Source organism: Pelodiscus sinensis, chromosome 31 (assembly GCF_052426305.1).
Source record: "Pelodiscus sinensis isolate ZL-2025 chromosome 31, ASM5242630v1, whole genome shotgun sequence".
Classification (NCBI taxonomy): Eukaryota; Metazoa; Chordata; order Testudines; family Trionychidae; genus Pelodiscus; species Pelodiscus sinensis.
The window spans coordinates 14,452,604-14,466,621 of record NC_143082.1 but is presented as its reverse complement, the minus strand read 5'-3'; the positions used below and the strand labels follow the sequence as shown (position 1 = coordinate 14,466,621).

The 14,018-nt window shown below is 44.9% G+C and overlaps 1 protein-coding gene across 6 annotated transcripts in view; it reads left to right on the top strand.

The window, feature by feature from the left end:
* Window positions 1-14,018, top strand: part of TFCP2 (transcription factor CP2) — a 42,791-nt gene that overhangs the window by 10,035 nt on the left and 18,738 nt on the right. For 3 of the 6 annotated variants that reach the window (XM_075901694.2, XM_075901693.2, XM_075901695.2), the window contains exons 2-3: window positions 12,614-12,765; window positions 13,895-13,971. In XM_075901694.2, the coding sequence (XP_075757809.1) occupies window positions 12,614-12,765; window positions 13,895-13,971 (229 nt within the window). Of the gene's footprint in view, window positions 1-12,502; window positions 12,766-13,881; window positions 13,972-14,018 lie in introns of all 6 variants that reach the window. The other 3 variants (XM_075901696.2, XM_075901698.2, XM_075901697.2) reach the window with 2 other exon arrangements.

Sequence of the window (14,018 nt, the reverse complement as noted above, 5' to 3'; positions counted from 1 at the left end):
GGCAGTTTCAGCGCTTTATGGGGTAGAATTAGAGAGACAGAAATTCTTTCCTGGTGGCTGTGGTGTGTGTTTGACTCTATCAACTGTACAAGAGCGTCTCAGTTGTGAATTACTAGTTGTCCAGGGGGAATTCAAGGGAGCCATTCATGGGATAGAAAAATATGCTAATGGCAAATCTATTTTAATGTGTTGGAGCTTCTCCATTTTACTTCAAGAAAACTTGAAACTTCTTGTCTTCCTGAAGCAGATGAATGGTGACAGGAAAGGTCATTATGTAGCATGAGAAGACGGGACTTAGCAGCAGTGCTGTGTCTTGAATGAGGTTGGAGATAACAGGAGGTCACAACCTCTTGCTATCTCTTGGAAAGTCATTGAGAATTTCCACTGGAGAGGCTAGTTGTGAGTCCTAAGCATTTTTGAGGCACTGTTGAGCTCTTTAAGCTCTGGTTGTCTTAATGATGCCATTCCTATAAATATTTAAACTTTTTATTGCACCATGCAACATATCAAGCTGACCTTATTACCCGGGTCGCATAGCACAGAAACATAATGGTGTTTAAATGATTAGTCTAGGAGTTCTTAACATAATCCATGGCTGCCGTGACCGAGGGGTCGAGAAGACTGCTTTCTTTGGATGCTGTTTGTGATCTTTTTAGTGAGCATAACTCCATGCAGATAACCTTATCGAGATGGTCGCTAAACCCGAATGCCTATCTGTATGTTCAGTGAGTAACCAAAGGCTCAGGAGGAGCTCTGCTTGTGAGTAGCTATTCAAGTTCTCTGGTAGTGGTGTGTTTTACGTTTGGCTAACAATTAGATAGCTGCAGGAATTCTGTGCTCGATTAGTCTGATTCTACAAACAGTGTCAGTACAATGGTCCAGAACCCAGTCTGTGTAGCACCTCTTGGAATGTGCAATATTTCTAGCAGAGTCCCAATTAAGTAGGGTTCCAAAGAGTCCTCATGGCTTTCCGATGCTAAATGAGATCTGTAGATATAGACTTGCTAAAGGTTTGGTGCTGCAAAGAGCAACCTGTGATGTAGTAGCAAACAGCTTTACTGACTCTTAAACGGGTGTTAAATCCAAGTTGTTACTGTTGTACAGAATTCCAGATGCATTTGCTGCCGGTTTTAATGCAGTGATGAGTGGCAAGGCTGGTGTTTTTAGGATAGGACGGTTGCATCCAGGGGAATTCTAGCTCAGGGAATCTTTCTGCAGGACAAAATAGCCATCCCTGTGTGGTAATGGGATGCCTAGTCCATAGCAAAGATTCATTCTTCATCCGCCTGTTCTTAAGCCAAGTCTTTCCACTGGATTATATAACATGTTCAGTTGCGTAAATTCTCTCTCCCGTTCCTTGGTGCAGCAGTGCTGTGCTTCCAGTACCCCAGTGACTGTAGGTTATCTCCCTTGTGTGTCTGGCCAGTTTTGTGGGGACAGAAGATGCTGCAGCAATATAGCTGGCATTTGAGGTAGTGTAGTCAGTGGTTGTAGGAGATCCCCTAAAATCTAAGAATTTGCTTTAATGTCTTGTGCATGTTCCTGCTTCTGACTTTTTCCCCTGGTGCCATGCTCCCTTCTCTTCCTCTCCCAGCTTGCTAGAGATTCAAAACACCTTCATTTGATCAAGACAATTCTTCACTCTGGCGTTCTGAGTACAGAAGGTGGAGGCCTGCAAGAGTCTAAAATACCTTGCTGCTAAGGGCTCCTGTTTAAAAATGCTCCAAGGTCACAGATTTCCCTGGCATTGGCTTGTTATTGTTGCTGCCACTCAAATGCAAAAACACCTTTGAGAACCAAGGAAGGCACATTTGAGAATTTCTTCCTGTGGGGTTCCCTCGAGCTCTTTCACCTCCCTCTGGAGAGAGCTTGGAAAAACAGTAATTTTTCTTAATAGCTGGCCTTGCAGTCTTAGGCACAGACACACAGAACCTCCTGCCTTCTAGAACACAGGAATCAGATTATGGTCTGTAAAGGGGGAATATTTATTAAGAAAACATACTTGGTGAAACATTACTTGCTTGCAAGGTGTTACAGAGCAACAAAAACAGAGAGATTAAAACACAGAGAATTGCTTCTCTGTGCTGAGCACATATAACCCCACCTGCTTATACTGTAACTTTCCAAATTGAATCCAGGGAAGTCCAACAAATCTCAAAATAAATTCAATAACCTGGTTGCATCTGACTAAACATTCCCTGTTCTACGCATATATCTGTTGTTCCAACATTTAGTCCTTCCCTCGGCATGGATGTTATTGAATCCTCCATGCCTGTTTTCCTGGATTAATTCCTGTCTCCCAGGCTCTCCTTGGGTCACACAAAGCCTGGCACAGGAAGGACACTGTTTCCAATTCAAAAGCTCGTGTGCTGTTTCCAGTGGCCCTCCTGACTTCCTGCCAACTCGCTTCCTGCTTCCCTAGCACCCCTGGAGACTCTCTGGGACCCACTATCTGGTTTTAACCCTTATATGCTTCTTCAAGACTGGCCCAACAAGGAAAATAACAGAACACCATTAGTCATTACCAACAGCCCCAGCTTAAACCCCTCCAGCGCATCATTGACAATCTACAGCCTGTCCTGGAAAATGATCCCTCACTCTCACAGGCCTTGGGACACAGGCCAACCCTCGACTACAGACAACCCCCTAACCTGAAGCAAATTCTTTCTAACTGCCTCACTCCCCCAGGAACCTACCCCTGCTATAAATCAGGTTCCAACTCTGTTCGCAAATCTATACAAGCGACACTATCACAGGACCTAACCACATAAGCCACAACATCAGAGGGTCATACAAGTGCACATCCTCTAATGTAAGCTATGCCATCATGTGCCAGCAATGCCCTTCTACCGTGGATATTGGCCAAACCGGACAGTCTCTCTGACAGAGGATAAATGGACCCAAATCAGACATCAGAAATGGTAACATGTAGTAACCTATAGGGGAACATTTTAACCTGCCTGGGCACTCGATCGGGTTTAAAAAGGAATTTCACCAGTCGTCTACTGAGAGAGTATGTGGGATTGACTTTCATATGCAAATGTGACACTTTCCCTGGGCCTAAACAAAGACATTACAAAACCAGCTTTCCTTATGCTTAGCTTTTGATGTCACTGAGATGCTAAGTATGGGACACTTCCAGCCCACTCAGTTGCACCAGTATTACAATTGACAGATTTTTTTTCTTTTTCTTTTTCTTTTTCTGTTATAAATTCTCAGAGTCCTTCTCATTTCTCCACTCAAGCTCATCTGAAGTGAGTGTTGCTCATGATACTATCTATGTACCTTTGTGACCCCTTTCTTATGCGGCACTCTGTTAACCAGAAAACTTTGTTAACCAGCATTGTCCCCAGCCACAGTACTGTCACATCTTCAGGCGCACAGGCCTGGCTTGGTTTACCTTGATTTCCTTAACAATTTTTTATTTAAGAAGCGCTAATCATCTTTAGCGCAAAATAGAAATGTGAGACCAACTGCCTTACGCTACAAAACTACCAGTATTCAAAACTTGAGTTTTACTATTATTGTCCGTTGGTTTTTCCTAGGTTGATGGGACCCTCAGATAACCAGAATTTTTAGATAACTGGAACGTCCTAATCCCCGAGCATGCTGGATAACACAGGTTTTACTGTATTTTGTTAGTCTCTAAGGTGCCACAGGACTACTTTTGTTTTTTAAGTTCCAGACTAACATGGCTCCTCTTACAAGCCTTATAGACCCGACAATTAGTGTTAGGTTTCAAGAGTTAACCACTTTGAAAAGACTGGAGCTAACTGAATGGCTGGAGTGTCCAGATAAGGGTATGACCCCTCCCATTTCTCACACCGTCATCTGTACTTCTACATTATTTTGATGCCAGGGTTAGTACTTACGATCTCCTGTTGTGTTCAGTTCTTCCCTAATGCACTTACTAGGGCTGTGTCCAGACTCAGGGGTTTTTTCGGGAAAAGTAGCCTTTTTCCGAAAAAACTTGCCCTGCGTCCAGACTCAAGCCGCGTTCTTTCGAAATTAAATCGAAAGAACGCAGCTTTTTTTTCGATGGCAGTAAACCTCATTTCACGAGGAAGAACGCCTTCTTTCGAAAGTTCCTCTTTCGAAAGAAGGCGTTCTTCAATGTAAATAGGGCTTCTTCGAAAGAGAGCATCCAGACTCACTGGATGCTTTCTTTCGAAAAAGCAAGCCGCTTTTTTGAAAGTTCAACGTGCAGTCTAGACGCTCTCTTTCGAAAGAGGCTTGCAGTCTAGACATAGCCTAGGAGTGTGAGCCTGGTCACCAGTAGGCACCTGCTCAAGTTAGACACGTTAAATATTAATTGCTTCACTAAAAATGCCATCTTTGGGATTAAATCAGCTGCAAGCTTCTGGGGTCTCTTTCCGTAGGTCTGACTTATGGAATCACGTGATGAGTTTAGAGCTGTCAGTGTGGGGTAGAAAGACATAACCTTTATAGATTTCAGAGTGGCCACCGTAAAAGATGAGCATCTAGTAGCTGAAGGCAGGGCCGGTGGTGCATGTGGAATGGATGATAGAAATCAAAGCATTTAAAAAAAATAAAGTTAAGATGCTAGCATATTTTATAGTGAGCGGTGCTAGCTGCAGCCAGCAGTTCAGTGTTCCTTCTACATGAGCTTGTTTCTTCTAATAATGATGGAATCAGATGGAGACTGGTTACTTTTGGAGCATTTTGGGGGGATGGGGGCTCATGAATATTTCATCTCCTGAAATCAAAGGGTTAAAACTTTGCTCAGGGGGCTAAATGGTAAATGTTTGACATGACTGGTTCTCCCTTAACAAACCTTTTAATGTTCAGCAAAAAGGAAAAAAAAAACCTGTTGACCTTTAAGATTTGGATTTAACCCTCCTTCCCACCTCTCTTCCACGTACCACCTCTGTTCCCCTCCAGTGCAGAAATCTGTAGTTGAAAAGATAAGTCTTGAGCAAAATTTAATCTGCTTTTAAACTACTTTAAAACGAACTCCCAGGGAGGTGGAACATTTCTCAACCTCTCCAAGCCAGCGTCTGTGGTGATGATAAAATCTCCGCTCTGGGGCTGCGCAGCCCCCACCCTCAACTTGAGCCAAGGCACTCTGTGCAAGTCGTCCTGGTGGAAGAGTATACCGCATGGTTCCTTCACTCCTCCTCCAGGCTCTGTTTCCCAGGGTGAAACTCACAAAAGATCTTACAGACTGCCAGCTGACCACACCTGAGGTAGAGTGGTTCAAAACAATCAGAGCTTGTCTCCTGAAGACATCAGGTGGTTCCCCAAATCTCCTCTTCCACTAGGGATAAGTAACACTGACACTGAAGTTGGATTGGTGACATGATATTTGAAAAAGTAACTTCCTTCTCAGGCCTAGCTCTGCAGAGGTAGTTAGGAGCCTACCTCCAATTTGAAATCAGTAGAGGTAAGGTACCTACATTTACTAAACCCTGTCTTAAAAACTAGCTTGGGGCCCCAACACCACCTACGTTCTGTTAAGTTCAGTGACTTTCCACACAGACTGTAGCTATTTCTAAGACTTGATATGCTCCATTGTTGCATGAGAAACCAAGAAAGAGGAGCTTGGTGTAAGCTCGAAAACTTGTGTTTTTCTAACCAACAGAAATTGGTCTCACGAGATCTGGCCTCCCCTTTCTTGTCTCTCTGATATCCTGGGATAGCTACAGCTCTAAATAGACATCCTGCCCCAAGGAGGTTTGAAGCTAGATTCAGAGATGAGATAAGAAGGCTCTAAGGAGACCAAAAGGTGGTTTAACTATAAGAGCGTGTCTACACTATACAGCTTTTTTGCAACAAGGCTCTGTCGACACAGCCCTATTGCTAAAAGTTGGTGTCTGTTGTCGGCACTTTTGTCAACACAAGATTTCCAACCCCCAACATGGGGGTTTCGCTTTGTCAGTATCCGAGTGCTCCTGCCGACAAAGCAGCGTTCACACTTCCACTTGCTGCCACAAAACTTTGTCATTCTTGGGAAGGGGGGGGAGGTTAAGCACCATTAGGCAACAAACATTTTGTCACTCAAGTGCAAGTGTAGATGTAGCCTAAGGTTGTGCACGTTGATTTTTGTTACTTATCTCAAATGTAAGAGTATGGTGAAAATAGGACTTGGACTCAAGCTTCAATCATTTCTAAGCCATCTCCCTCCTGATTCTGGTTGCGTTATTGTCGCATGAGAGATTCAGGTAGTGGACTGGAGACAAGATAGTGCAGACGTTGCCTTAGGTGTCCTGGCGCTTTACTGTGCTGCAACTTGCTGATGCCCCCCTCCCCACACACACTCTCCCCCATCCCTCCTATCTGCCCCCCACCCCCCACCGCAGCAAGTTACAGCCATGTAAAGCTACTGCCCTTGTGGAGGTGGTTTTCTTAGTGCTGGGAGAGCTTTCTTCCAGCGCGCCTGTTGTGTCCACACTGCCGCATTAAAGCACTGCTGCCTTTTATACTTTTCAGTGTAGACGCCTTTGTTGGATTGATACAGATACCTGATTTCACTCCTTTTGTGTCCTATAGCTGCAGTGTTATAATGCAGGATGTGTCTGTGCCTGGCGTAACCCTCCTCCAGCCAGCCTAGGATGCTCTGTGCTAAGAAATGGTTGTGTACGTGTGTCATGTTTGTGGTCAACAGCATGCTGAACAAATTGGAAAGAAACATTTAAAAACTGTTGCATCCCCCAAGACTTAAGGAAGTGTGTGAGCCATTGCCAGCCCTCAATGTTTGCATGGAAACAGTTTTTGAAACTCTTTAAATACAACTTAATTCACAGGGTTGGGTGCATCTGAGAGTGGGGTTGCTAAAGAGTGTGGCCCAGTGGACCTGGGTGTGGGTCAAACGCAACCTTGATTTTCTTTTTGGTTCTCACATTGACCGTGTGACTCTGAGCAAGTCGTTACCATTCTTTGAGGGTATGTCTACACTTGCTCTCTAGTTTGAAAGCAAATGCAGCCGACCAAAATTGCTAATGAAGCGCAGGATTTAAATGTCCCGCACTTCATTAGCATAATCTCGCCTGCATGTTATTCCGCTCAACAGCTGATTCGAACCAGGAAGTGTGCTCCAGGACGCGTTAGTTCAAATCAAACCCCAACGTGTCCCGGAGCGCACTTCCTGGTTCGAATCAGCTGTTGAGCGGAATAACGCATGGGCAAGATTATGCTAATGAAGCACGGGATATTTAAATCCCCACTTCATTAGCAATTTCGGTCAGCTACATTTACATCCCTAGCTCGAACTAGGGAGCAAGCGTAGATGTACCCTCAGTCTCAGATTTCCTTCAGCCCTGCTCCAAGCTTTATCTTGTCTATTTAGGTTGTAAATTTTCTGGGGGCAGGGACTGTATGACTGTTGTTTTATGAGTACAATGGGGCCTGGACCTTAATTGGATATGCAGGCATCTCTGTAATACGAGTAATGGGCAAAGGAGAGAATAAGATAAGAGCAATCCACCCTAGATTTTTATTAGGGACATTAAAATGTGTGTAGTAAGTAACCATGTAACCGCTGAAAATGTCAGCAGTTACGCGCAGGGCTGCAGATGGGAGTCATTGTGTGCCAGGAGCCAGCTCTTAAGCCAGCTCCCCACGTGGACTGGGAGCCCAGGCTCATTGGTTAACCCTGTACACGGTTACGCTTTCAAATCCCTAATTTTTATGCCACAAAATGTTTCCTCCCCCAGCTTGTCTCTGAAGATGATATATCTTACTACCCAAAATACTTTGCTTAACCAGGAAATGGACATAATATTCAGCTTTTCCTTGGTCATGTGTATTAACGTCTGTATTCGAGAGGGGCAGGGGAGTGTGTGTGCTGAACTGTCTAGACTACTCCCCCCCCCCCCCCCCCCCGGGTGTTTGTAATGGTATGGGTGATTTTCATCTGAATAGGGCCTCACATTCCATCCAGTCTTCCCCTTAGGGGGAAACATGCTACTTGGCTAATCTAGCAAATTGAAATTCCCGTGTCGCATCCAGGGCTAGGTGTGACGGGTTTATATTCACACAACAATAGTGGCCATTTTTTCTTAAGCCCTGCCTACGCAGGGAAATGTTTTGGAAGAGCTATTCTGGAATGAGTGACTTTTTTTTCTTGCTAGAATAGAGTGTTCCCCACTTGGTATTATGCCAGAATAGTTTGACAGAAGCCTGGCTGGTAGATGACTCCATATCAGCAAGGCCCGTTTGTAGCTGATACCTTAGTCGTCGTGTCTCCTCCGTAAGGTGCTGTTCCTGGAGGTGCCAGTGTATTGCGTGGTAGGCAGCTGGTGTTTGGGAGACGGATTGAGTGGCAGAACTGGGCTGAAACAGGAGAGTCTTTAGAAAGAAAGAGTGAGTGAGTGAATGTCAGTCAGTCTCTCCTTGCTGCACGTCAATGCTCTCCACTTCAAAGGCCTGATTGCTTGTGTGCATGTCCGTAGCCGTCACGTGCTAGTGAAGAACTGTCAGGCTTCTCAGGCAGAGCACTGTCGGATCCTGAACGCTGGTCTCTGGTCTCGGGTGTCCCTCCAGTCAGTGCTGCTGACAGCTGATGAAGTCTGAGTGATTTTTAGCCACGTCAGATCGGGGGCGTTTTTTAGAAGAGCTTAAAGCCTGGGTGGTGTAGTGCTCCTTGCGTTAGGTTACAGGCTTATTTTCCCCCCTAACTGATGATACGTCTGCTAGAGATGTGAACGAGTAACCAGTTACGCAGTAAGCATCACCCAATGCGGGGCTGGTAACCGATGCTCTGGAGTAGCCCCTGCCCACCTCAGTTGAATCACTTAACCAACTGATTAATGAGTTCAACCGGTTAACTAGTTAAACAAGATTTTATATCCCTGGGTACCATTGACTCAGACGTCTGGTTCATTGACAAAGATGGGTTGGCGCTTGGTTGTGCGGCATTTATGGTGTTGTGCTCCCCCAGTAGATCCAGACTGGGGCCTTTGTGCTAAGTGGCTGCAAGGAGCACGTTCTAGGGCTTGTATTTGTTACCATAGCTCCGTGGTCACCAACCAGTCGATCGCGATCTACCGGTAGATCTCGGAGGCTCTAAGAGTAGCTCTTGAGCCCTCTCTGAACTGCGCGCCTGCGCAGGACATTTACATTAGATTTCCTCATTTGAGGAGCAGCTACTCACTGAGCAACAGCACAGGTGAGTAGCTGCGAGGAATGGTGGGAATTTTTTTTTTAAAGTAGCAGTATAAGGATTGGGGATAGCAAGTGATGGAGAGGAGGAGAATAGAGAGGGTGGGGCTTCAAGGAAGGGGCGGGGCGGTAGATCTTGGCTTGGTCTGTCATTTAAAAAGTGATCTTGGGTGTAAAAAGGTTGGAGACCACTGCCATAGCTCGTATTGGCTGCTGGTTGGTCTCTGAACATAGCAGTATTGGCTCTGAGTTTGGAAGAGATTGACTTGGCACAGCTCAGCCAGTCAGGAACAGGTTAGGCAGAGAGGGAGGAGAAGTGGTTAAAAGAAGTCGGGCCCTGAGGGAAAGGCAAGGTGAATTATCTGCCTCTGCTATTCCTCCCACCCCCAACTTTACCTGGCAAATGGACTAGTCTCTGGAAAAAATGCTGCCCGCAGCAGGTGTCCGTGGGGAGAAGGTTATGACCAAAGATAGCTCTCTTATGACCTGTCTGCACATTCTTCCTTGGAAAAACGTGATGCGACATGACAGATGACTTCAGTCCTCAGTCAGTCAAATGAAGACCACTATCTGTATGCATAGAGCCGAATGTAGAAACCAGACGTGATCTAACTTCTTGAGTTCATGGAAGGGCAACGTTTATGCTGAAACTATGATATAGATAAATTCCCTGAAGATTATGGTTTGCTATAGGATGTGCCTTTTGCATGCATCAGTATTTTTTTAAAGAAAAAAAAATCAAGATAAGTAAAAATCAGATATTAAAAATGTTTTTTTAATTTAAATACACTTTTTTTCTTTGTAAAAGTAAGCCTATTTAAAATTGCAATTGTCAATCTGAATTCAAGCCTAAAGCTACTGTAATCTATATGCTTCTTGGAACTGGTGACAGTTTAGTGTTAAACTAGTGTTTCTCTACCTTTTTTTTAAATAAAGTACCCCTGTTAAAAAAAAATTATAAGAAACCCAGTACTCTCAGTTTTCAGACACACACAATTTTTTTCGACCATTGCAACACATTTGTTTAAACAACTTAATCGTAGCTAGGCGGGCATGAAATTTTGGGGTGTAAAAAGTCCAAAAATAATAAAATGCTGTAAAACTTAAAACCAAAATTCAGTTTTCTCCAAATTTCGGTTGTGCTGACGTACCCCCTCCCCCAGACTTCTCTTGAGTACCCCTAAGGGTACTTGTACAACTGGTTGAGAAACACATCTTTTTAAGCAGTAGTGGCCCCTTCTGCAGGTGTAGAGAAAGTGTTTTCTTCACTTCATTGCTAGTTCAGGTCAGTGATTAGTTTGCACTCCGTTGAGACACTGAGGCCAGGTCTATACTTATGGCAAGATCAATGCTCTGAAGATCAGTCTTCCAGGGTTTGATTTAGTGGGTCTAATAAGGACCTGTTAAGTCGACTGCTGATGGTAATCCATGAGGTTGTAAGGGAGGTCAATGGGAGAATTTCTGCTGTCAAACTCCCACAGTGGGCATGCCACAGTAATTTGACTTAAGATACATTGACTCCAGCCACGCTATTTTCATAGCTGGAGTTGCGTATTTTAGGTTGACTTTTTCGCAGTGTAAACCTGGCGTGAATGGGAGTTGAAAAATCAGGAAAGTTTGTTTCCCGTTTCCAATCGTATGTATGAAAAGAAGAGTGAAAGGATGAGATCTTCTAGTTTTAAGCTCTCAAAGTAAATGGTGACCACAATTCAGTCCACTGGCGGCTTCTGTTTAATAAATCAATTAGTTTTAAATACAAAGCATGTTTAGATAAAAACTTTTAAATGTGCTGAATAAGCAATACAATTATTTTATTTAATAAAAACAAGTTTTAGAAATGAATTATTAATGCTCCAAGAAAAAATTTGCTTTCAATCCAAATGCAGTTAGACACAGATCACAAGTGGGGGAAAAAAAATCTGGTTTTAAAAAAAAAAAAAAACCCCGCAACATTCAGTTTTCTAACCTTTATTCAAATTTTGAATTTTTTACATTTTTATAGTGTATATTAAGTGAGGTAGGTGCTTAATAAATGGGTATAGGTAGTGTTATTCTCCTGGTTAGTACAAATGCTAAACAAGAGTAAAATAGATTTTAAATCAAGGTTTCCTGAGTCACGATTTTTGAATCATGACTGGAATCGGTGATTTAAATCAATCCATCCTGATATATGCATAATTATTGTTTTAAACAGAGGTCAGGACAAGGTAACCTTTTTAGGAGGAGCATGCTGAAGCATTACCAGCGATTTGCTCCTTCAAAGTAGGAATATAAAGAGTTACCCGGTAAGCATTCGCCTAACCAACATGCTTACCAGGGTAACCGGTTAATCAGTGACACAGTGCATCCAGATCAGCCCCTGCCTAAAGTGCGGTGTGGTGGACCCTGCCTGGCCCGCCCAGAGCAGTTCCCGCCCCAGGATCCTGGGTAACCTGTTAATCACATTATTTAACCTGTTCACTTTTAAAATGGGATTTTCCACCCCTACTTCAAAGCTCATGCAACTCATTGTTACCCAGTTAGCTTGGTGGTACGAGCTCTTGTACAACACATCAGTGGCTGGAAGCTGGTGCCACTGGAGATCCAGTTTGGGCAGAGGAGAGCTATATGGGGATGGATGTTGTGGCCATGGGGTGGTTACCTCTGGCTCCTGAGGATCAAGGGGGCAGGTGGCCACTTTGCAGTATGACACTGATGTCTTTGTTCACTTACCCATCCTCTCGGTTTGGAGACCGTGCACCCCAACACTGGTTGCGTGCGGTGAGGCATAAAGTAGGGATGTTAAATTTCAATGAATTAACTAATCGACTAGGCAGTGGGATTTCCATCGACTATTCGATTAGTCAATAAGGACTTCCACATTCCGCCTTTGAAATGTACAAGAGCCCCAGCAGGGGTCTTGTGCTGCATGGAGCCTGGGGTCAGCTGGGTACTCCCCAGCAGGGATTCTTGTACTTTTCAAAGTTGGCCACCGCTGCACCCCTACCCCCTCCCACGGAGCAGGGGGGAACCAGCTTTTAAGCCAGCTCCCTCCAGCATCCCCTCCTCTCCCTCCCCCGCCTCTTTGTGATAGAAGCAACAAGTGTGTGTGTGGGGGGCGGGGGAAGACAACTAGTCGACTAGTGTGTCGACTGTCTGATAAGTTTTTGCTTATCCGATAGTCGACTAGTCAATTAGTCACTTACATCCGTAGCATAAGGGTGGTGAAATAGGCCTGCTGTTAAAGGAAATGTCTCTGCATTTACGCTGCAAACTGATCATGTTTGAAGCAGGAAATGATTGTGTTTTAGAAGAGCAGAAATAATAATTAAAAAAAAAATCTTGCAAGAATCTCTCTTTGGGTGCTGTTCAGCATTGCTTGCTCTGTGCCCTTTTTGTACAGCCTGACGATGGGCGTTAAACGGAGGGGAGGGGCATGAAGAATGACCTATCCAAGTGACCTCTCTGTGCAGCCGGAGCCGAAACACACCTGACTGACAAATCTCTGTTGCAGTGATGTTCTAGCCCTGCCCATATTCAAACAGGAAGAATCAAGTTTGCCTCCTGACAATGAAAACAAGATCCTGCCTTTTCAATACGTTCTGTGTGCGGCCACGTCCCCTGCTGTGAAGCTTCATGACGAAACACTCACTTACCTCAATCAAGGTGAGGCTTTTCTGCCCTGCTGGAGGGCAGGTGGAAATCGACTCCTTGCGTCATCATAGATACTAATTTATTAACGGTCTGGCTTTCATAAAATACTCCAAAAAACTTTCACCCTCCAAATGTAAACTATCTTCGTACCAAAACCCAGGCTGCTTCGAGGCTCCCTGCCTTTCCACCTCACTTCTCTCTACCCCCCAGAGGTGTGGGCTTAGCTGGTTTTCCCCACATTTCCACCAGAACAAAAACATCTTAAGGAAAATTGAGCTTAATTGGCAGAAAATCTGCTGCTCTTAGATTGAGGCTAGCGTAGGACTGGTCCGGGTCTCTAGCAACTGGTACGCAACGACCTGCACAGTCCTCGTAGTCTGAAGCAGATTGTACAAGTGCGTCTCCTCATCTTACGTAGTGAATCAGAAGCGTACCCCTCTCTCCTTAAGGTTTTTGCTCACAGTCAGTGCTTCCAGCCCATGGTCTTGTGAATGGCTGCAAGAGGAAGGAGGTGAGAGCAAGCATGAGATTGGACGTACACTAGGCCTTTTATCAGCGTGGGTGCTCTCTTGGAGGAGAGGGTGAGGGTCTGTGGCCTACAGTGTTCAGGGGGCCAGACAGTGGTTCTCCACCTGCAGCCCAGTCAGCACAAGCTGTGGGCCTGTGACATCCTCAGAGCCATGCAGCTTGTATGGGATGCGACCAGCAATGGTAAGTAGGTTGAGAACCACTGGATGAGTTGATCACGATGGTCCTGTCTGACCTTAGGCTATGAGTCTGTACGTTCCAGTCCCCTAAATAGGTGGGATTTTGGAAAAATCAGGATCGCTTCTGGTAGTCTAATTAAGCTGCCAGGTAATGACTCTCTTCTTGTGTCCTTAGTTGGCATATGTATGTGTGTCCAGAGGTATATAGGACGTGTTAGTGGCCAGTTCCTGCAAAGCTCCACCCTGGTTCACAAGGAAGGACGGGAGCTAACATCCCAGCAGGCCCCTCTCCCGGGGCCAGTGTTCATCCACTCCCTCGTTAGCACGTCATGTACACTTCTTGCCCTGCCCTCGCTCCTGTATTAATGGCAAATGAAAAGCCAGAGAAGAGCAAAACCCAGGTGTGGCTAACAGTTGTTAGGCCTCTTCCTTAGGTCAGTCGTATGAGATCCGGATGCTGGATAACAGGAAAATCGGGGAGCTGCCTGAGATAAACGGGAAGCTGGTAAAGGTAAGCGAGGGAGACTGAACGTCATGGTTAGAGTCCTCCCCCCAGGG